General features: G+C 32.9%; 3 protein-coding genes across 17 annotated transcripts; 1 reads left to right on the top strand and 2 right to left on the bottom strand.

Moving 5' to 3' along the window:
- Nucleotides 1-602: 602 nt before the first annotated feature.
- LOC101888355 (fatty acid CoA ligase Acsl3) lies at nt 603-10959 on the bottom strand. 11 transcript variants are annotated; one of them, XM_059123622.1, is made up of 12 exons: nt 10833-10959; nt 7572-7859; nt 6869-7004; nt 3680-4325; nt 3466-3625; nt 3184-3358; nt 2990-3129; nt 2759-2931; nt 2587-2696; nt 2378-2531; nt 2041-2316; nt 603-1979 (listed from the first exon to the last, which is right to left on the bottom strand). In XM_059123622.1, the coding sequence occupies exons 2-12, from the start codon at nt 7592-7594 to the stop codon at nt 1825-1827; spliced, it is 2148 nt and encodes a 715-aa protein (XP_058979605.1). In that variant the 5' UTR covers nt 7595-7859; nt 10833-10959; the 3' UTR covers nt 603-1824. The 11 variants fall into 11 exon arrangements, with proteins under 11 accessions (XP_058979605.1, XP_058979609.1, XP_058979607.1 ...); XM_059123626.1 differs by having other exon boundaries at nt 7572-7751; nt 10833-10849; XM_059123624.1 differs by lacking the exon at nt 10833-10959 and adding an exon at nt 10190-10331.
- A 613-nt stretch (nt 10960-11572) lies between these two features.
- Nucleotides 11573-13037, top strand: LOC101888185 (7-methylguanosine phosphate-specific 5'-nucleotidase). Its single transcript, XM_005182001.4, has 3 exons — nt 11573-12179; nt 12240-12663; nt 12723-13037. Exons 1-3 carry the CDS (start codon nt 11788-11790, stop codon nt 12846-12848), a joined length of 942 nt encoding a protein of 313 aa, XP_005182058.1. The 5' UTR covers nt 11573-11787; the 3' UTR covers nt 12849-13037.
- Nucleotides 13038-17195: 4158 nt separating this feature from the next.
- Nucleotides 17196-22964, bottom strand: LOC131802889 (uncharacterized). 5 transcript variants are annotated; one of them, XM_059123617.1, is made up of 9 exons: nt 22466-22936; nt 21748-22409; nt 21424-21657; nt 21122-21295; nt 20353-20601; nt 20016-20300; nt 19630-19941; nt 18909-19563; nt 17196-17823 (listed from the first exon to the last, which is right to left on the bottom strand). In XM_059123617.1, the coding sequence occupies exons 1-8, from the start codon at nt 22728-22730 to the stop codon at nt 18952-18954; spliced, it is 2793 nt and encodes a 930-aa protein (XP_058979600.1). In that variant the 5' UTR covers nt 22731-22936; the 3' UTR covers nt 17196-17823; nt 18909-18951. The 5 variants fall into 5 exon arrangements, with proteins under 5 accessions (XP_058979600.1, XP_058979603.1, XP_058979599.1 ...); XM_059123620.1 differs by lacking the exon at nt 18909-19563 and having other exon boundaries at nt 22466-22964; XM_059123616.1 differs by having other exon boundaries at nt 17196-19563; nt 22466-22934.
- Nucleotides 22965-23194: the final 230 nt, after the last annotated feature.

Below are 23194 nucleotides of genomic sequence, written 5' to 3'. Positions count from 1 at the left end.
ATTTCCTGCATCAAAAACGCATGCAAATTCTAGGGCAAAACAAATGCCAACGATTGAAACACGAGTTCTTAAGGAAAACAAGAAAATGGATTCATCGATGGTGAGGAAACCCAATCAAGGAATTTAATTCTATCTTCCTTATCCGCATGCCTTGCCTCAAAAACACACGCAGTTTGATCACTTTCAAAATACATGGAAAGTTATATTTGGAATGCCTTTTTACGTTTAAATATACATTAAATTAATTTTTTTTATTTTTTAAAATTCTTCGAGTTTTATTCAATATTTTCAATATATACTCATTTAAAAAACGAATAGTTTGCCGTACGTTAGTCACTTTTTGTAAGCTCCGTGAAATATTTTGCCCCGTTTCTTGATGCTGCGTTGTATGGATACTGAAAATCATTGTCAAATTTTGTGACGACTCCCTTTACAAAACACATATAATGTATTTCAATAGTATACATTAATATTGTGTAGGATTAAAATTCTACATGTGACCTAAAAATTGTAACTTTGCTATACATTGTTCCACAACAACGCAAATATATATTGTATTTGTCTTTTTTTTAATTATAATTAAGGGGAAATGTGAAGACAAATTGTTTATTTATGTTTTTATTTATACCATTTATATTAATCTGCATATGTTTTTGCTATTACTGGCTTTCTCTTAAGTCTCTTTCAAAACAAAATACCATCAAATAGTTTTAGCACTAACCTTAAAATTAAGTTCACTATATTAAATACAATTATTTTAATAACAAATTGGAACTGTAAACTAATATCCAAAGTATAATCTTTTTACCCCTTATTCTTAACAAAAACTTACTCGACGTCTATACTGTTTGGTGGATTGTGTAATTTTAATGCCTTCTAATAAATTATGTTTGAGAAGATGTGTTAAAAAGTATATATTCCCGAATGGTATTAGAATTGTAACAAATATGCGTACAAAAAAAAATACAATTTATATGTTAGAATGCAGACGATTGCGAGTTCCGTTAAAACTCCATTTCCTGGTTTTTGAAAACTACACTTACTTTAAAAACACAAAGCTTATAAGGTTCAAATATCAAATTTCTGTATTAAAATATGTTTCTTAAGACAATATTAAAAATGTGAACCGCATAATTATTACAAGCGTTTAATCCAAAAAAGTTGCTTATAATTTCAACAATACGCACTGTACACAGACAGACTAAATTTTTGTTATGAAATAGGTGGTTAATGCATTTGATAATAAATTTACAAATATAAATTAATAAAGAAAATGTGCCCAATACTAATTAATTTAGTAATTCAGCATTCACTTAAACAAACTTGAAGTAATTTAAACAATTTCAAAAATATGTCTTTCACGTTATCCAAGTTGCGCTGTGTTAATTCGCACTATGTTTTCATGTTAAGCAGAAAACAATTGTTTAAGAGTGATTATAGCTATGAAAGAAGAACTAAAATGAATTCATAAGACCTTCTGTGTGTTTGAAACTTTACATAAAATAATAATTTTTTTTCATTGTTCTATTTTTACCATTAACTTTTTATATTTAAGTTCAAAGCGTAATAAGGAAGTGTAGTTTCGGTATGAAATTTAGAACATGCGTGTACAATTTGAAATGGTAGTATTATTGGTATTTGTATAGATTAATAAATAATTTTGTGTTCCTAATATTGCTGTACTAAAATTTTCATTCAATGAGAAATTGTTTTGATCCATATTAGATCGTGATGTATGAAAAATTAAAGACAGTACACGAATAAACTTTTCGTGTAGTGCATACTTGTTACCGGCTAAAACTGCACCTAGTTGTTTAGTCAATTTCATGAGGCATACATGCGATTGATGTCGTGCTGATATTTGTCTTGAATGTCTTTGCGCTTCAGTTTAAAAGCAGCAGTTACAAGCCCCATGTCTGGTGACCAGACTTCCTTGCAGAGTGTAATGGCAGCGGGGACTTCGAACTTTTGAAGTTTACCTAAAAATTGAAAAGGCGATAGTTAACGCAGGATCCATTATTATTTGTATTTCGTACATACATTTGCGAGCATGTTCAGCGATTTCTTTAATAACTGCCTTTTCAATTTCTGAACTCGAGCAAAGCTCTTCAAATGTTTTGCCTTCAAGACCATGACGAAGAGATAACTCTTCCAAGTGCTTCTGATTGGGTACAACTAGAGCAACAGTAAACTGCTTGGTAGGATCACCATATACGCAAATATTTTCAACCAGTGGACATGTCTTAAGCTCCGATTCTACTTTTCCAAGGGAAACGTATTCACCAGCTTGCAGCTTGACCAAGTCCTTTTTGCGATCTGAAACGGAAAAAAAAAACTTAATTTCTCAAGCAAAATCATAAATTTTAACTGGCTTTACCAATAATTTTAAGTACGCCATCTGGATGCATTTCACCAATATCTCCGGTTTTGAACCAGCGTTTTCCATCTTCTTCAAAGAACTCTTCGGCTGTTTTGTTTGGTAGCTTATAATAACCCATGGAAACACATTCACCCCCAACAAGAACTTCTCCCTAAAAAGAGGAAGAGTTGATTTTTCTTGTAATAAATTTCATTGGATACACATACTTGGGGATTGGGTTTATTTGTGACTCGGTACCCTCCTTCTTCCCAATTGACTAAGCGTATATCACAAACTGTTAATGGGGCGCCAACACGACCATACTGCATATCGCGATCTATAAAAAACAAAAGGTGAGCGATTTTATTAAATGAAAGCAAGTTTCAAAACTTGTATTACAATCCATAACCGTTGCTCCCGATGTGGTTTCAGTTAAGCCGTAACCTTGAATTAAATCAACGCACAAACAAGTTTTTATCTGCTCGTGTGTATCGGGTGAAAGTGGTGCACCGCCTGACATCATAATTCGAACGCGTCCGCCCATAAGTTTGGCAACTTTTTTAAAAACCAACCTAGAATATTTTATAATAAATACGAATCACTTTTTTAATAAAATTAAAGTTTAGCTACCTATCAATCAAAGGAGTCTGGTAACCTTTCTGAGTCCATTTCACTTTGTATTGGTAAAGAAACTGGAACAAAGCTTTTTTAAAGGCGGAACCGGAGTTCACCTTATCGTTTATGCCTTTTGAAATACGATCTAATATAAGCTAAAAGGTAGAATGCTGTTAAGAAAAAGCTAATAATAATGTGTATTTACTTACTGGGACAGTGGTCATACAAGTTGGTTTTAAGACGGTGGCATCTCCTTTGGAGCCTCTCATAATTTTACTGCTAGTATCTATCAAAGTCAATGGCGTGGAATATCCAATTGGCACGCCTGTCATTAAACAAACACTTTCGGCTACCAATTCAAAAACATGGGCAAGAGGAAGAAATCTACAAAAATCATTATTTTCATATTAAATTTTATAATACAGTCTATCGGTCGAAATACTGTGCATCAACAATTTTTAAATATATAGAAGGATTTAAATAAAGCTTACCCTATTAAAACATCGTCGGGATAGATTGGAACAACGTCACAAAAACCTTTCATTGTTGCAATGCAGTTTTTATGGGACAATAAGACTCCCTTTGGTGTGCCTGTTGAGCCAGAAGTATACATGATGATGGCAATGTCATCGCCCTTAGGAGGAACGCTTTCTAGAATAGTATTGTTTAGTATATTCGTTGATTGAGGTACTATTGTTGACTTACCGAATTTGCTATCTTGGCCAAGACGTGTTACTTGTGAAAATGGAATAATTTTAACGCCTTCTTTGAATCCTGATGTGTCAGTTTTGTGCAACTGATCTTCCATGTATATAATTGTATTAACGTTTGGACATTTATCCAAAAGCAACTTGAATTTAGGCAGTAAATCATGGGATGTAATAACGGTTGTTACTTCAGTTTCGCTTATGCAGTGAGCCACGCCTTCGTCGCCCAGTGTTGCATAAACAGTAACAATTGACATGGATTGCTTGAAGCAGCCGTGAGCAGCAATCATCCATTCAGCACGAGTTTCGGCAAATATTACGATATTCCTTCGGGGTTCTTGGCCACATTCGCGTAAACCACGTCCGAATGCGGCAGCTAACCGTTCAGATTCGATAAAGTTTTTCCATTTGTATTCACCCATTTTGTATTTTTTAAAAACTCTGCCGTTGGGTTGGACTTCATCTTCTTCACTTAAAATTTGACGAGTTCCCAGACACCGCTTCGATGAATGTGTTTTAGCAACGTAATTGAAAACCTTTTCAAGCGTGTCTATGTTGTCCTGCAACATTTTAATGTGAACATCACGTGGAGGTTCAATTGTCCGATAACTTAATGCGGTTTCGTCATTAGACACAATTTTTGCCTAAAATTATAAGTACAAAATCACGATGAATTCAATTGACAGATAGAAATTTTAAAATAAGACGAAAACTTCAGCATTTGAAAGAAACAAATTCGACTTGATCTGTGGCAAAGTGAAGTTATTTTAAATTTTACAAGCTGAGCCCGGGGTGCTTTGCAACCCCAATTCGATATTTCAATTTATTTTGTTATTATTTTAATTCCTTCTATCATTGAATACTTTTTACATATAAAATGCATATTATAATTCTGCCCATTTAGCCTTTTTGTATTTCTGGTAAGACACAGTTAGTATGAACATATTTAACAGCCAAAACGTACACATGTTTATTTCGCCTGCTGAAAGTTTCGAATATGGACTATAGCGAATAAGTCACAGTACATGCTGCAAGTAGTAACAGATCCACTTGCTTTTACTGACGCTTCCCATTTAAAGACTGTACGTAAAGGTAGAGTTCTTCTTAGAAATTATTTCTAAAAAATATTCCGGTTTCTTACTGAAATGAGACATTTCGAGTTTAGGGTCTGCAAAATAATTTCTTGACGAAAAGTTTCAAAATTTTGTAAATGATTAATTTTTATTGATATAAAGCAGTAACTAATATTGCAGATAATTTCAAATTTGAAAATAACATTTATTCAAAATCCAGCAACTCTCATTTAAAAACATGTCGAAATTTTTCTCTAATATCCTCTTATATACTAGACTTTTGAACAAATGAAAAAATACAGCTAGTATAATATATGGTAAGAATTGTTACCCGATATCGTACAGGCAATTCCTCTTTTGTTTTTTTTTATACAAAAATAAAAAAAAATTACAGAAATCGCATTTTCATTGCTGTAAATAATTATCTTATATAAATGCAGAAGACAAGTTCAAAAGAGAACGATAAAAATTGCGAGTAAACTCGTCTAGTTTAAGTCAGGACTAGTGTATTAAGTTTTTTTTTAATTGCTCCAAAAGTTTGTGACAGATTTTATTTCAATTGGCCCTTTCTCGTATCATCACTGCAATTTACATAACAATTTTAAATTTTGAATCCCAACAAATGAGAATTTCTCAAATCATAAGTTTTTTAAAGCTTTACTCTTCGTGTGGTATTGTATTTGACTTTATTTTTGGTTGAAAAAATTCTTGATCAGCGTAAAATTCTAATTCGACTTAGCTATATCCGTCTCTCTGCCTGCCCGTCTGTCTTTTGTAATCACGCTATCTTTCGAACGAATTAAGATGAAGGCTAAAATTTTCCACACGTGTTTATTTTTCCAGTAGGCAGGTTAAGTTCGTAAATGGGCCACATGTAGGTCCACGTCTTCGTATAGCCCCCATATAACGGTACCTCCCGATATTCGGTATTTTGAAGATTTTAGCGGCATTATTCACTTGAATTTTTTCAAATTTGGTATTTGAAGTTCGAAAGGGATACTACAGTATAAGACAGAAAATTGTCTGTGCAGGTCCACGTCTTCGTATAGCCCCCATATAACGGTACCTCTCTATATTCGGTATTTTGACGATTGTAGCGACATTATTCACCGGAATTGTTTCAAATTTGGTATAAGTTCGTAATGGGTACTACAGCCCCCAAGATAGAAAATTGTCTGTGCAGGTCTACGTCTTCGTATAGCCCCCATATAACGGTTTGGTATAAGTTCGTAATGGATACTACAGCCCCCAAGACAGAAAATTGTCTGTGCAGGTCTACGTCTTCGTATAGCCCCCATATAACGGTTTCTCCCAATATTCGGTATTTTGATGATTTTAGGGCCATTATTCACCGGAATTGTTTCAAATTACGTATTTAGTGTTCGTAATGGGAACAACAGTCTGTGATAGAAAATTTTCTATGCAGGTCCAGGTCGTATAGGCCCCATATATCAGTACCTCCCTATATTCGGTATTTTGACGAATTTAGATACAATACCCACCGAAATTGTTTGAGATGCCGTATTAGAAGTTCGTAATGGATGCTACAGCCTATGACAGAAAATTGTCCATGCTGGTCCAGGTCTTCGCACAGCTCCGATATAACGGTACCTCCCTATATACGATATTTTGATGATTTTAGCTACATTCTTCACCGTTTATTTCAAGTTTCGATTTTTAATATGGTAATGGCTTATGACAAACAATGCCTATGTAGGTCCACGATGTATAGACCCCAATATAACGGCTATATTCGGTATTTTTAATATTTTAACAGAATTGTTTAAAGGTTTTATTTTTTAAAAATTTCCAAATTCGTTCCAAATGGTGGAGGGTATTCAAAGTTCGGCCCGGCCGAACTTACTGCTATTTAACTTGTTCTTTGTGTGCTATGTACTGATGTGCTCTTACTTTCATTTATTAAATCGACTAAAAATGGATAAGACAGTGTGGTCCTTTCATTTGTGCGACGTCATCAAATCTCATAATGCGATAAAATTTACAAAAATTCTAACAGATAAATTTGAAAGCAATTTTTTGGTCGGTTGAATTTTTATATTTAACTGTCGTGAGGAGTTTTTATTTTTAGTGTTTTATTTTTATATTTTACTAACCTTAACTCGTTTCGCTTCTTGTCTACGTTTCCATGGCCTTTGTAAGACCAAATAAACTGGTAATGTGATTATATCACAAACAAATGCAAAGGCCTTAATGGCCCCAATAGCACTCTGTATCCAGAAACTTTCCATGCTAAAAGTAAAAAAGATGTATAGTTAGTACAGGAAAAACTTAAAATGTATATATTTGTGTGTCATTTTAATTTTAGTCTTATTAATTCTGACATTATCGAATGGACCACGTTTATTCAAATTAATGAATAATTGAATGCACAGAGAGTAATGAATGTGAAGTTCTATAAAAAAACAATAAAGACAAACACATATTGAAGTGGTAAAAGCAGACAGCAACAAACATAAAATGGATTATAGATTAATAAAGTGTACCGGTGGCATTCTTCTTCTGTAGTTCTAATAAAATGTTATTATTTATGTGCAAATTTACTTTAAAAATCGACTAAGATTTATATCTATTTATATTTATTAAAAGATTACTAATCCATTTATAATGCACTAAATTTATCAGCCAAGGAGTAAAACCCACGGAAATGTTGTACGAAGTTGACACGTCATATAGGTAGATTGGTATGTATAAAGAAACTGATTAGGTGGAATTTTATTGGAGAATACAACGTTTATGTTGCTTTTTTGTCTTTCGAAATTACTTTATTATGATGTAGAGAATGATATGGATACTTACTGTGCATCATCTTCGATGAACATCTTTATTTGCTCTCAAATATTCCTTAATGCAGGACTATTACGATTGTTTCTACTTTACGGAGCTAATAGCTATATTTTCTAAAATTTATTAATGCAAATAGTATTCAGGTATCTCCTTAACCGCTTTATCCTTGTCTTGAGTTAGCTGCAGTATAATCTGGTGTATATAGATTTTGAATGGATTATGATTTAGATTTAGTTAATGATTGAATATATGTATGCACTCTCTTTCCATATGCAGGTTGAGTTCCAACATCAATTATATCTATAATGTACAAGAAGACAAACTTATCAGACACACAGTCACACTGACATATGAAATGAATTATAGCGATAATATCCATTTAATGATGACGGAAATCAATTTAAATGTAGAAATTAATCAAATAAATAACCAATCGTGGACCAAAAAGATTAATATAAACTAATTTTTACAGATGACAATGACAGTGATCTGAAATATGTAATAATAAAGCAAATTGATAGATGTGGAATTTTATTTGTACTCGAAAGACATGACCGGAAAAAATACAAGTATTGTCGCGTGATATGGACGAGTAAAAAAATCAAAATTGAGGCTATTTACAGCGTAAATTGTGACAAAAATATTTGGTTATTGCTCCGCGAATTATTATTATACTTCTTTCATATTGAAAACGTCAAATATAGAACGTATACGCGTACTGATATACATGGGGGAACTATACTATCATGCCAACATACTTGATTTGTTTAAGTGGCATAAATTACTAATGCACAAACGAACACCTAATAGGATGGTGTATTTTTTAGATTACCATTGAAAACATTAGAATATATTAATTTGCCTTTATTTAACCGCTTCGAATAATAATGTTGAGGTCATCTAATTATCCATGAAGATATCACCTTTAAGAGTTTCACAAATAATATACATCTGAACATCCTGTATATTAAGCTAATACTGATTATTATTTGCATTGCATCTGCGATTATATAGAAATTGAAAACATAATTGTATTGCATTCGGCGATGAAGTTTCATTTTTTGCCAATTGTTTTTATGCATTTAAAATTATTTTTCAAGAAAGCAGTCTGTCAGTTCAACATGGTACAATAGTTTTACAAACATCGAGATGTCGTGAAGGTTAATTTTCATGCTATAAATATGTATGCTGCAAGACATTCGAATTTAAATAAAATGCCTTGCTTAGTGACATAAGTTCAAGAGAGAAACGGGTACATACATACGTATATCTAAATAGGTATAATTGGCATGAGAACACACAATTTTACCGATAAATTAATTTTGCCGTATACAACAAACATTATATTTTGTTTTAAGTTTTATTGTTAGTTTAATTTTTAATGTGATCTATTGACTACGGAACTGCAGTGTTACATTTCTAAGCTTTACACAATGTACAATAGTTCGTTCTTTGAAAATGTTAAATGAAATTTCCATAAACTAGCGTATTTTATGAATTTTGATTTGATGCAAGATGTTGTGGAAATGCTTTTATTTAATATAGATTACTGAGCGTGCGGATTTATGCTCGCACCATATTTTTAGGGGTATATTAAGTTTGCATTCCGGCTGTAGCTCAACGAAATAACCATTTTAGAAAAAAAATTATTTTGACCATCGTAAAATTCTAAGTTAATACAAAAAGTTCACCCATCATTCTGTTTAAATCGGGCTGGGATCCACAAGACTTGCGTATTTTTCATACAGCTGTATTTTGCCCGCAGAAAGATTCAGTTCTAATATGGGCTATATCAGTAAAAGTTTTTCTATAGCCCCCATATAATGGTATTCCCTAACATTCGATATTTTGATGATTATATTCACTTTTTCCAAGAGAATTTTTTAATGTTCCATATTTCGAGTTTGCAACACTTTCTAAGTCCTGTGGAAATACATTTTCTATATAGGCCCACGCATTCAACACTACCATATAACGGTATTCAGTATTATGCTGGTTTCAGCAATATTTCTCAACAGAATTGTTTTAAATTTGATGTTTATAGCACCTAATGGGATCTACCTTCTGTTGCAGATCCACGTTTTTCTATATCTGGATTTAACGATACTTTTCAATATTCGGTATTTTTATGAACAATTTGTGTAACACTACAGATATATTTATGTATGTAATGATTGTACAATAACGCCTTGCACATCACTTAAAGAGAACGACATAAGTATTCATGTGTAAATATATAATAAATCCGCTTGAAGCCTCTATGTGCCATTAATACTAAATTAAAAAATTGCCTCAATCGAAAACAAAATTTAAGAAGAATGGTTGGGTAACATGATCGGGGGTCCAAAGTTTCTATGTCTGCATCTTTCTAAACAAGCATATTAAAGAAATTCCAATAACTTACCTGATTGGGAGGAAGTGTTTTTTTGTCGTTTTCAAATTTGTGCAGGTTCAGTAAAGACAGGAGCATGTAATAAAAAAGTGAAGAAATATTTATTTGATTGTGACTCTATGTTTAACTGTAAATATACACGAATTAAGCGGAAGGATTGCACTTTAACCTTCTTTGCTTTTCAAGACGCAACAAAATAAGGCATTCTAGAAACAGAGAATTAAATCTTTATACGCACGCAGACAATTTAGTATTCTTAGGTTGAAAATAACACAGAAAACTTTCACAATAAATTATACAATGCACTTGTTTTTGCGTACATATAGAAGACCTTTAAAATACTTTTTCCGATTACAAATATTTTTTCTTTCCAATTACGTGAATTCACTGAAGTAAACCTGAGTATGTCGGCTGTGTCTCATTTCTCTCTCATTATTGACCCGTTAGGCTATCGTAAACGCAAAGTAATTGTAGCTTAAATTATAAAATTGAAACAAATTATTTTAAAGCTACTAAAACTAAATTTTGTAAAAACAGTAGTTGAATACGATTTAACAAGTAAATGCGGCCATTACTATACAATATTTTAATAATCAGTTTGTATGTACTATAGCGAAGGTGCAATCCATTGAGCAATATTTGTTTTTAAGATAAAAATGCACCTATGCAGCAACGTTACAGTTACAATTCACTATCTAAATTTTAAGAAGCAATTGAGAGAGGATGTTATCGGCGTACATTCTCGTACTGCGTCTACCCATTGCGATTAGTTTTATTTCGTCAAAAACCAATGTAATTTCCTTGCAGAAATGTACCCTATTTTATTTTGTTATTTTTCAGTATAAATATTTAGTTCAAATTATTAATATTTTAACACATACACTCAATTTAGCTCCCGAATCTCACTTGTTTATCTCTCACGTGGAGAAAAAACTTGAACTGTCAAAATGATATGGTGTGATTCGAGCGTTACCAGACAGTAAATTATTCGATTACCCGGTAGCTAGTAGTTTATAATGTAACTTGAGCGTTTCAAAAATGGCAACATTTGATGTTAATCACCATTCAGGAAAACACAAATACAACTATTAGGTAGTCACATAATTTTCTGAGAAAATGCTTTTATTAAAAATCAATTAAAGCCAAGGCGCTTTAATCAAATCACACGTCGTCCTAAAGAACGCTAAAATTGCATTAAATTCGCGTTACAAAATATTTACGACTCGCCTTTGTTTTATTTTATCCATAACTCTCTTCGAAACAATTTCATTCTACTTTGTCCTTAGAACATATGTTTTAACAATTTCTAAAGTTTACTTTTATTATTTTTTTCCTTCATATATGTTAAAAGTTTTCCAACTTTTTTTCATACAGAAGCACACATATACAAGTTTTATTGAATAGGTATTGTTGTCAGCAAATTTTACAACAAGTAATCTGATTTTGAACGTCGTAATGATTGACGTAGTAAAATACAACTTTGGTTCGTGACAATTTTTCTTGAGTAGACGACAGTTAAAAACTCAACATTTTATTCCTAACGAACGTTGTAAACAAACGTTTTAATTATAACAAAATGGAATATATTCAATACACACGAAATACAGCTGTCGCATGAAAATGTCAGCTGTGCTTTCGACGAAATTGCGTTTCTAATCCCCTAATATTCGTTTTCGATAGTTTTTGTTTTCATTTCTGCCTTAATCCATTGCTTCTTTTGGCCCTGCATCTGAGTAATCTGGAAATCTCATCATTCATAGATTTCTTTATTAAAAATTCAAAATAACATCAAAATTAGTACGAAACATCCTTGCCACTCGTCTTTTCATTAAGATAATGGGATTGTCAAAAGAACAAGAAAGGAATATAGTCGAAAATGTTATTCGTTTAGAAGACATAGCACTGCTTTGGAATGATAATTGCAAGATGAAGAACCCAGAGCGGGTGAAACAAATATTTAATGAATTTGTAATGGGTGGTCCTGATAGACTGCAGGTGGTTTCAGATTTTGACTATACTATTACCAAACAGCGTAAAAGTGATGGATCTCCAGTTCTAAGCAGCTTTGGAATATTGAATGCATGTGAATCCTTGCCAACAAAATTTATTGAGGAGTCCAACAACCTACATAATAAGTATCGACCCATTGAAATTGATCCGCACTTACCTATGGATGAAAAAGTTCAATGCATGATTGAGTGGTGGACGAAAACAGGAGAATTGTTGGTGTAAGTGTGTAAATGTAATGTTTAATCCTATAAGAATTTAAGTGTAATTCTAAATTACAGAGGCTTCAAATTGGAACAAAGTGAAATTGATGCAGTAGCCAGCAAATACAAGGATTCACTGCGAGATAATTCACATAAACTTTTTGACACTTTGAACAGATTAAACATACCAGTCCTAGTATTTTCTGCTGGCTTGGGAAACTCTGTCATTTCAGTTTTGAAACAAGCCAATGTAATGTATCCCAACGTGAGTGTAATTTCCAATTTTTTGCAATACAAAAACGGTTTGCTCGATGGTTTTCAAAAACCTATGATACACAGTTTCAACAAGAACGAAACTGCTCTTGACCGTCATAAGTACTACGATTTGGTTCATAACCGTGACCACATTATTGTTATGGGGGATTCTCTTGGAGACGCTGACATGGCAAATGGTGTACCGGCTTCCTCACATATTATAAAAATTGGATTTCTTTACGACCACGTATGATTTATTAGTTTTCTTAATTCGAAAGGCAAAGATGACAAATTTAATTTTTACAGGCTGAAGAAAGTTTGGAGAAATACATGAATACTTTTGATATTGTGTTGATTGATGACCAAACAATGAATGTACCATTAGCATTGTTGGAGGCTGTGGAAAAAAAGGAAGCCGTTCGCAACATTTAGACGACGTTTGCATGCAAGCATAAAACATAAAGGTTGATATTTAAAATATATAGTAACGAGAGATCCCTCTAGGTATCTGATTCAAATTATTGCAATTTTATAAATTTGTTCATTATGTGTTGCATGTTTTATCGTTATTTTTATATAAATAATGAAAATAAAAAGTTAGTCTGCATATTTTCCCCATAATTTTTACTCTGCAAGTTCTTTCGAGAGAGCAATACAATTCTTATTCATAATTCCAAAGAAAGAATAGCCTAATGCGAGTTGAGACTCAACCTGAGTAGCCGAAGATCTTTAATGCAATGTGAGGTGAACGTATAGGTGCTCTTCAATTCGCCACATCACACTCTATGTGATACGAAAATTTGTCGTTAAAATAAATTCAGAATTTCTTCCGATTAGTTACGGTTGATATGTTATACGAGACTAAGCTTTTATCGTTTATTCTCCCAGGGTTCGAGTGTGATTTTACCGTTCCACACACTTCAGATATTGTAGTACTATTTTTTTTTGTGCTTCTGTACCAAACCGGTTGACCTCCAATATCAGCAATAGCAAGCGGCTGCGCCTGTGACGACGGCTTGGAAACTCTTTTCTGCTAGACAAAGAACAGGGGGATATCAGAAGCGTCATTTGGTGAAATCTCTGAATTCAGTTCAGTGAGGTTTTCTGTGGCAAAGGAAGGTGTAGCATTCAGAAATTATGAAGCCGGAAGATCTGCATTAAGAGACAATTATGAGGAAAAGGTTTGACCAAAGAAAAATGACGGGTGGCCACCTTTAGTCATTTATCACACCAACTAACCTGTGGTAAAGACATCCTTTAACCTTAGGGTTAATTCAGAGGAACTGTGACACTCTCCACTTATTCGGGTAGGGGCATTCCCATTTGCTGTGCAGTTTGTGGTGCAATAAATCTTCTTTCTTCTTGGTAATTATTTAGCACGGAATGCCACTAGCGGTGGTGGGCATTGAAATCGCTTAGTACTAAGCACTTATTTGGAAGTCAGTTATTGTTTTTCAAAATCCACAAATCATGCGGTTCATAAAAATTAATCTGCCGGATAAACGTCTTAGCAAGTCTACTTTGGCAGTTCCATACTTGACCGTTAGCGGTGGTGGGCATTAAAATCTCTTAGTACTAAGCACTTATTTGGAAGTCAGTTATTGTTTTTCAAAATCCACAAATCATGCGGTTCATAAAAATTAATCTGTTTTTGTCATAGGAGTTGCTTTTAAAAAACTTCTGGGAGAACATCCCCTGACAAAAAACAAGGGAACTGACAAAGGGCGGAGACTTTTTCCAAAACTATGGTATTCCCTATCTTACCCTTGGTAATCATTGCTATTTTTCTCTACTAATAAAACCAAAATGGTATTAAGCTAACTACGTTTTCATAACAAATAAAAAAAGGAGAAAAACAAGATATAGGCATCAAATTTATCTTTAAAGACGTACATCCCATCATTATCTATAAGTTTCCTAAAAACCTCTAATGGCTAAACAAATTTGTAATTATAACGTTGGATTTTCAAAAATGTGCGAAAAATTAAAGTACTAAATACTAATACAATTACCCAATGTACTTTCAGCGATTAAAACATGTAATACTCTTTTAAACACACATTTCGTCTCATGAAAACGTGCTGATTTTAGTCTTCAAAAATAATCGACTGTCTGTGCTGACTACTAATACACATATCCAATCATTATTTCCAAATGGAAAAACAAGGTATAGGCATAAAATTTATCTATAAAGACGTACATTCCATCATCATCCATAAGTTTCCTATAAGCATCTAATGGCCAAGCAAAATTGTAATTAAATTGTTGGAATTACAAAGACAAGCGAATAATAAAAGTTCTGACTACTAACACATTTACCCAATTTACTTTTAGCGATTAAAACATGTAATACTTTTTTAAACATACATTTAGTCCCAGGAAAACGTGCTGATTTAAGTTTTCAAAAATAATTGACTGCCTGTGCTGACTACAAGCACATTTATCCAATTTCCTTTCAACGCTTAAAAAAAAATTAATATTATTTTAAACGTGCATTCAATCTCATGGAAACGGTTGATTTCAACTTTCAAAAACAATTGACTGTCTGTGTTGCCTGCGTTGTATTACTGTTGAAATGAAGCCATTCGAAATTGTTCTAAAGAGCAGTGTCGTTATCCAAATACGTCGGGCGTACAAAATTTTAAAAAAGAAAGAAAGAAAAAAAAAGAACTTTGACAATTGAATCGGTTATTTTCTTGTGTGAATGATATGATGAGATGAATGATACAAAAAATGTAAATGTTTGGAATTGAAAAATATAACAATTGTATAATTTTTAAAACTATCAATTTTTACAATGTTATAAGTCAGTAGATCTTAAGATATGAACCTGTAGTAACATTTTACTATAGTTGGGAGTTTTCATTTCATTTCCTTTATTTCATACAATTCAATATAAATAAGCCAACATGGCCAAAATCTTATATTATCATATAACAGTATAAAAACAGCCCATAACCAAATCAATCTAAAAAAAAAAAACTAAATAAATAACAAAAATTATCAACGAATAGTAATATATATACAAAAAAAAAAAAGAACAATAATTTAAATTTAGTAGCAATTTAGTAATTAGACCCTCAGATACAACTCCTCTACCAAGCTGAACAACAGTTTAGCAAGGTAGAGAGGAAAAAGACATGACACATCAATACACTTAAGCGCTAATCATCACTCGTTTCCAACCCAGCGAATGTAACTACCGCAAGTATAGCAAAAAAAATCCTTAAAAAGAGAAAAAAAAAAAAAACAATAAAATTATGTACTACATGGAAAATAAACAACCATAAAAATGGCCCCCCCCAGCAAATAACTAAAAAGAAATAACAAAAAATAACCCGCAACCAGAAACTCAATGAACAGACAAATATTCAAAACACCTCTTCTTGTACATATCAAAAGAACAGGTAAAATTACGCAGGGTCAGAGGAAGCTGATTCCACAATCTCGCAACTCTCACATCAAACGCCTTCTCACCAACTACAGACGAGAAGTTGGAGTTGAATATTTATGTACGCTACGTCGAATTTTGGGTAACGTTATAGAAAAATATCTAAAATTGATTTGCGAATTTTAAAACCATTATGCATATTCTGTAACATTTAACTACCCTTGTTGTTGTTTATTTAATAACTAGCTTTTGTTGTTTGCAGTTACGATGCTGCTATTCTGCAGAAATTTGGACAAACTGTCGATAAACTTTCAAAAGCGTTCAAGTTTCAAATATTTTAAAACTAAAACTGCATACAAAATGCAAGGCAAATCCAATATTGAACATTTTTGTCGATACATTAACAACTACAATCTTTGTGTTCTTCTTATAAGGACGACAAAACAATAGTTGATAACACTAGTAAAAAATTGCAATTGTGTTAATTTTGTCATAAAAGGGAAACACTGGGTAAAATAAATAATTTAATGGCAACGGGGCGGAAACTGCAACTTATATATCATACAGAAACGTGAAAAATTAAAGAAAAAATAATAACAAAAGTACAAAAACTACAATATACAATGATACATGCTGACTTCAACCTAACGATTTACCACACCAACAACTACAACTTCAGGGAAATGCAATAAATTAGGCGCTATCAGCATACGGTTAACACGGAGAGAACAATTCCCAAATGTAAAATTTTTTAAGTGATGTTAACCTTGAATATAATAAATTAAAATGCAACTTGAACGACCAATTTATATCAGTTAGTACACTCACATAGTTCATCTTACTTACAACATCTGTAAAGCTTTTACAGATATCAAACCATCGGGTATACTTCCAAAATACATTGCCTTAATTTTATTCGAATTAAGACTTAAACCATTATCGGACAGGATGTTCAGTCTAAAAACATACTAGATTTTATAGCGTTCTGTAATAAATATAGCAGCACAAATCAACGTCGTCCGCAAGCGAGAAAGCAAACAACGTCTACTAGCTACACATCTAAAATATACATGATAAATACCTCTACCAATATTTTCTGGAGCAGTTTACAATTTTATAGGAAAATATCAAATTAAGGAAGGCATTATCTGCAATCTCTAAATTATTATCACACATGACAACAATTTGTCACGAAGCTTTGAGAAGCGATAGGTTGAACACTATAATAATATGCAAAATCCTCCTCCATCATATTAATCAACTTAAGACCCGGTAACAATAACAACTAAGAAAATATCTTTTCACATCTCTCTGCTTTTCTTTTGAGGTACCATAAAATTCTGCCAGACGTTTTCAAAACGACAAATAAATACATACAAAATGAAACATATGTTTTCATTATAGTGATTTTTATTAATATATTTCGGAAAATATACATTAATAAACAAATTTGGAATGGATAGACAACACAATTTATAAATTTGAGTAGGTCCTTAACATAAACAAAATATTCTAAGATACCACGGCACACTACCTTATCCTACATTTTAACTATTTTTTTAATGTAGGTTCAGTTAAATTCAACAGTGTTGAAAATGTGCTATAAGGATTTCAAATAATAATGTAAAATTTGAGTTATGTCCTTCTATTAGTGGACTAATATAAATAATTTTTAATTATGTCATATTTCTCTTCGACCTTTATAATTTTTATAATGCAAGTATAAATGTTATATATGTATATATATATGCTAGTTTTTACGTTACTGAACACACGTTTATGTCACATAACATGTGTTTTATTAAACATATTATTTTTCAAAATATGCTTTTGTTAACATATTTTTATTTTGCTTTTGCATTTTTTAACGTACAAAAAAGTATACTTTTAAAAAGCTTAATTTTTGTTACTAAGTGGAAATAGTTTTCATTTATTCATTCTTAATGTTAACATTCATATTTAATAAGATCGAAATGGAAAAGGCCTTCCCCAGTATATATGCATTTTACAAAATTTCTGCAATAAGAACAAATGCATAAGAGTTTAAATAAACATTTTCAACACATCATCGGACATATTAAGTACAAATATGTTAGTATATACGGTGGTGGCGATAATATAAATGCGAATATTAGCTTACCCAAGAATTTTGATAAGAATACTGCTACTACAAGTTCTTGTTACAATTGGGAAAATGCTGGCTCTGTTTCAAAAAAATATATATAATCTGAGCAAGGGATATCAAATTATAGTCATTTGTTATACATAGATCGTTTGATCTCAAACGTTCAATTGATAAAATAGGATATAAGCGGACTGTTATTAAGTTTGTTACAATGATGCCATATTGGAAATAAAAAAGGGGTTGAAAATGTCTTAGCTATTCAATATCAAAAAGAAGTTATTCATTGTCCTTCTTAAAAAGTTATAAACTGAAAGTAAAAATGTTGCAATATTAAATTATTATTAAACATAGAGTAGTCGTTTATAGAAGTTTTTGGAACCATCCATGGTCCTACGGGCTAGTAAATTAAAAATTACAAATTAAAAAAAAATATTGTCGCGATTTATGATTCTGGGCATTCTAATTTTTTGGAGGACTTTGGAATTTGCTTATTTATTACTTTATATATCCTTTTAAGTATATGCCTAAATGTATATTTTAAATATGATTAATGACACAGGTTGCCAGTCAATTAAAAAATTGATGAAAATTTGTAAAGATTGTGATTTCTACGCTTCTTCTTCTCCGAAAATTTTTAAGTATTGCATGGAAAACAGATTAAATTAAGGGGAACATCCGAATTACGTTTCTTTTTTATTGCTTGGATGGATTAATACGATCCATACCAACTCTTATCCATTTAGTTTTATTACCTAAATTTTATAAATTTATCGTATATATATATTTTTTTTGATTCGGCCGAGCCTTAGCAAATTGGAGATAGCACCCATAATAGATTATTGAATTGTTAAAACCAGACTCCCGATTTTCCTAATGCTAATCTAGCGCTACATACAAATGTATTATTTATGTGGCGGACGATGTCTTATACCCCGATATTCAAGCGAAATGGTTATTATATGGGAAAATCACCTGCCTTTCATTGAATATTAGAGGATTTGATTGCCATTTGATTACATCTATTCACTATCGGTATTTAGACCAACTCGTTTCTCTTCCTCCAGCATGGCATCTAACTCATCAGTAAGATTTGCCAACATATTGCCGATATCGTTAAGTACATTCACAGAAACTTTCGAACCTTTTGATGTTGAGGACGAAATATTTTTAGCATCACTGCCACAGGCACTAGAGTTTGTTATGGCACTTGCTTCTACAGGACTACCCGCACTGATTTCGTTGGCATTGAAATTTTCCACTACTGCAAGCGACGGTACACTATCGGCTTGACTCGGGGCATACTGCAAAGTTGGCGATCGGAGAAGGGTAAGGCCAACACTGCCTCCACTGGCTGTACTACCGATGCTATCACTTCTTATCAATGATGCCTCATGTAGAGAGGACGACGATTTCAAAGAGTGGAATGAATGGGTTATATTAGCTATAGTGTTTGTGGAGGACGATGACGATGATGATGAAGAAGAGTGCAAGTGGCTACTAGGAGTTGGCTGTGATACAGTATTGGATGCATTTGCAGTAAGTTCTTGTCTATTTAGTAAACGCTGCTTTATAGTGCCAGTATTTTCATTCGCAAATGGTATTGTGTCAATTGAGTCTATACTAGAGTTGGACTAGAAAAGGCGACATCGGTTATATAAAACAGTTGGTTCCCGACTATAAAAAAAATATTAACCTACCTTATTATCATGTGTTTTTTCGCAATGAATTTCTGCTGTAGTTTGCTGTATTGTTGCATAATTTGCATAAATTGGTTGAGATGCTTGTTGTTGCAAATATGCAGAATGAGAATGAATATTTGATGCTGAGTTCGGTGCTCCCATAGATCCATAATACATGTTTGTCGTAAGACCATGACCAGCAGTGTTCGAAACTGCATTTAAATGCGATGCATCTTGACTTATTGTACATGAGTTGCGCATACTACAGTGACGTCTTGGAGGTTCGGGAGCTATTTTTTTGCCGGTCATTGGGCTGCCCGATATATAATGCTAAATATAAACGAACGAAAGACGATAGCTTAAAAAAATGATTTAAAAATCATGTTCATCAACATTCAACTTACATTGTTTAAATTTGAGCTCTCTATTACTTTAGCAGATGATACATTTCCAGTTGGAACATTTGCACTTGGGCCAACTAGCCCAGCAGCATTGCACACATATTCTGCCGCAGCAGCATTCATATAGTGGTGATGTTCCAGGGGAGGCATGGTATTTAAAACAGCACGCTGAAGGATACCACGCTGTTGTCGGGGCAACGTACCACCGCCGTCTTCATACATGAGTTCACGGGTAGCAGCATCATTTGTAGGTGTTATGTCACCGTCATCATAAGAACGGCGCCAATTCTAAATACAAAATACACATTAACACAATAATTGATATGGCAATTTTAATTACCATTGTGTTTGGATTGCTTAAGATTCGATGAAGGCCACCTACCGTTGATCCCGCGCCTCCTACCAAAGAAACTTGCTGCAAATGATGTTGTGGATGCTGCTGCAGTGCTTGCTGTTGCTGAATTTGGGATGGGTGTGCAAAATGACCATAATCCGTGGTTGTGTAATGACTGAATGTCAAATGGCTTCGAGTGCTGTTATCATGTATGTCTTCAAGAGATTCTAGACTTTTACCACGCGGTTGACGAACCTGACCAAACATATGGATTTCTATTATTCAAACTTTTTTAATGAAGACGTTAAAAAATTTAAAGATAAAATACAATATACCATACACATATCAAAACCAAAAAAAAAAAAATTAAATAAATAAAAAAACAGATTCACATTTATCGTAAGCAATAAAAATGGAAAACAAAATACTATATACATATCAAAATACTGAAAGCATTCTTCCGTTTCTCGGCGTTGAACGAAAGTTCTTGTTTTGTGAGAAGTGGTTCGAGCAAAGGGCAAATAAACGAAACTGGCTCGAGCAAAGTACAAATTAATGAAACTATATGCGTTTTATACAAATTCTTTTTGGTCTATAATTTTCATTGAATAATGAGGATATAAAAAGTAACAGTTGTTAAAAACTTCCAGATTTACCCTGCCTTATTTACGATATTCTCAGATATACGATATTCTTCAATGACATATTGCATTAATTCCTTTAAACGAATGTTTGATGTGTATCGAAATAAACACACTAAGATACATTTAATTACCTTTATTAATACAATATCATTGTCATTGCAACACTCTTCACTATTGCTAAAGCAGGAATGTGTGTATGGCAATGCAGAAGCATTGGCGTAAACTTTAGAATCGTCCCATGAAACACGGACGGTGGGTAAATAAGTAGGGGTGGGTGGTAAATGCTGCCAAGGTTTGGCACAAATCTAAATAAATGAACAAAAACAAAATATATTAAAAAAAAAATAAAATTGAACTAAAATTATTTAATGAAATGAACACAAATATATAAACAGAAAAAAATTAAAAAAAAAAAACAAAAAAATGTAATTACTTGTTGGTTATAGATGTTTGATCCACCGGGATTCCATTTTCCGCTTATTATATCCTTTACACGTTTTATTGCAAGCAAAATTTTCTTTTGATGTCCGAGCTTAACAATGCCAATATCTTCTAAATCTTCCCATGTAACTTGAGTAACTTCCCGGACAGTTTTATAATTTTGATCCAATAAAGGCTGTAAGTACTCCTCCAAGCGGAGTAGTTGTAGCCATTCTTCGATAGAACCCTAAGAATATTAATAGTTGAATCAGTTTATTTTACGACAAACACCGTTTATAAAGCGGCATTTTTTTACAAATTCACCGAATTAACTCACCGGGACGAAATGTGGTAAGTTATCCAAAACTTGCAGTTTATCGATTCGCTGTTTGATACGCTCACGATGATGCGGGTTCTTAATACCAATGGCAGTCAAATCCTCCGGAGTCATACGAGCAATTGTCGGCAAATCATAACCAGCCGTAATGAACAGTTGTGCATACTCTTCGTATTTCATTTCCATTAGCCAATCTACAATCAACTCTTCGTTACGTTGTCGGTCCATAGAACCAATCGAACAAGAACTTAATGAGCTACATCGTGGGGACGAGAGTGCTCCCCCTCCACTACTACTACGTGTCGAACCTGCTACAGAAGCTCCTGTCAAATATGACGATGCTCGACCTGAATCTAGGCTAGCTGTTGAATGGCGCGATCCAGAACCTGCTGAACCTGATGAAGAGCCAGGAGAATCTCGACCCGGCGATTGTGTTAGATCTATTCCCTGGTCCTCTTGCAGAGCCAGCTGCTGGTGGTAATAAACGGCCGCTTTGTGTGTTAACGGTTCTCGCAAAGTAGCACAGAATACTGGTGGGACACCGGATATTAAGGGATTTGTGTTAACCAAAGGCTGTACACCTTTAGCACCCGTAGTATTGGGTGTGGCTGTTTGTGAAGACCCCGAAGATGACATAGCGGTTGAATATTCTCCAATTTCGTCTGTAAGAAAAAAAAAAACAAATTATTGGAATGCTAGTGGAACAAAATTAGCTCACCTTTTATTCGCAATGCTACTGTCGGTTCCCGAGGCAAATTGAAGCCGCCTTCCTCGAGCGATGGCGAGGACACCATACTACTCATTATAATGCCATCCTCCAATTGCACTTTACAAGCAGCATTAGGTGCACTTCCTGCTAAACGATATAGTCCGACTTGTTGTTGGAATGCTGAATTTGTATGAATAGGATCTCCTGGAAGAGCTGGTGGAGCGACTTTCGTAATCTTTTTAGCTTGTGTATGTGGCTTCAGTGAACGATGCATGATCGCAGCTACCACCAATGTATACAGGATTCTTTTGTAAATTGTAAATTAAAAAATTGCTGCTATCCCGTAAATGACGCTTTATTGAAAAAAATTTGGATTAGTATTTTTTAATTTTATTTTTATTTGATTTTATCAATTTGGATGTGCATTTGGACAATGTGCATCAGGACTTTAAAATAAATTAAAGAAATCGTTTTTCAAATTTCATTTCTTATTGAACTATAACAAATAGCGGAGAGCTGTTGTGGAGTGTACTATCAAAACTTAGACATTGATGTACACGAAGAAAAAAATTTAAATGTTTGAAAGAAGTTTTTGATTAAATATTCTTTATTGTTGGAAAGTTCTAAGAAAGTCTAAAGAATTATATTATATTAAAACTTAAACCTAAATTAATAAGGATGATTTTTTAACATTCAATAAATTTTAAATTGTAACATTAAATTGTAACATTTGACAAC

Source organism: Musca domestica, unplaced genomic scaffold (genome assembly GCF_030504385.1).
Source record: "Musca domestica strain aabys unplaced genomic scaffold, Musca_domestica.polishedcontigs.V.1.1 25, whole genome shotgun sequence".
Taxonomy (NCBI): domain Eukaryota; kingdom Metazoa; phylum Arthropoda; class Insecta; order Diptera; family Muscidae; genus Musca; species Musca domestica.
The sequence above is the reverse complement of the archived record's forward strand: the minus strand, read 5'-3'. Positions and strand labels throughout refer to the sequence as shown.

Bases quoted from the DNA above. Each gene is read 5' to 3' on its own strand.
- LOC101888185 (XM_005182001.4), top strand. From the start codon at position 11,788: ATGGGATTGTCAAAAGAACAAGAAAGGAATATAGTCGAAAATGTTATT. The intron at 12,180-12,239 runs GTAAGTGTGTAA...TCTAAATTACAG, and splicing joins AAAACAGGAGAATTGTTGGT to AGGCTTCAAATTGGAACAAA. The intron at 12,664-12,722 runs GTATGATTTATT...TAATTTTTACAG, and splicing joins TTGGATTTCTTTACGACCAC to GCTGAAGAAAGTTTGGAGAA.
- LOC101888355 (XM_059123621.1), bottom strand. From the start codon at position 10,373: ATGAGACACAGCCGACATACTCAGGTTTACTTCAGTGAATTCAC. The intron at 2,932-2,989 runs GTAGCTAAACTT...AAAATATTCTAG, and splicing joins CAGACTCCTTTGATTGATAG to GTTGGTTTTTAAAAAAGTTG. The intron at 2,317-2,377 runs GTAAAGCCAGTT...TTTCCGTTTCAG, and splicing joins TGGCGTACTTAAAATTATTG to ATCGCAAAAAGGACTTGGTC.
- LOC131802889 (XM_059123617.1), bottom strand. From the start codon at position 22,730: ATGCATCGTTCACTGAAGCCACATACACAAGCTAAAAAGATTACGAAA. The intron at 22,410-22,465 runs GTGAGCTAATTT...TTTTTCTTACAG, and splicing joins AGTAGCATTGCGAATAAAAG to ACGAAATTGGAGAATATTCA. The intron at 21,296-21,423 runs GTAATTACATTT...TCATTTATTTAG, and splicing joins CAAACATCTATAACCAACAA to ATTTGTGCCAAACCTTGGCA.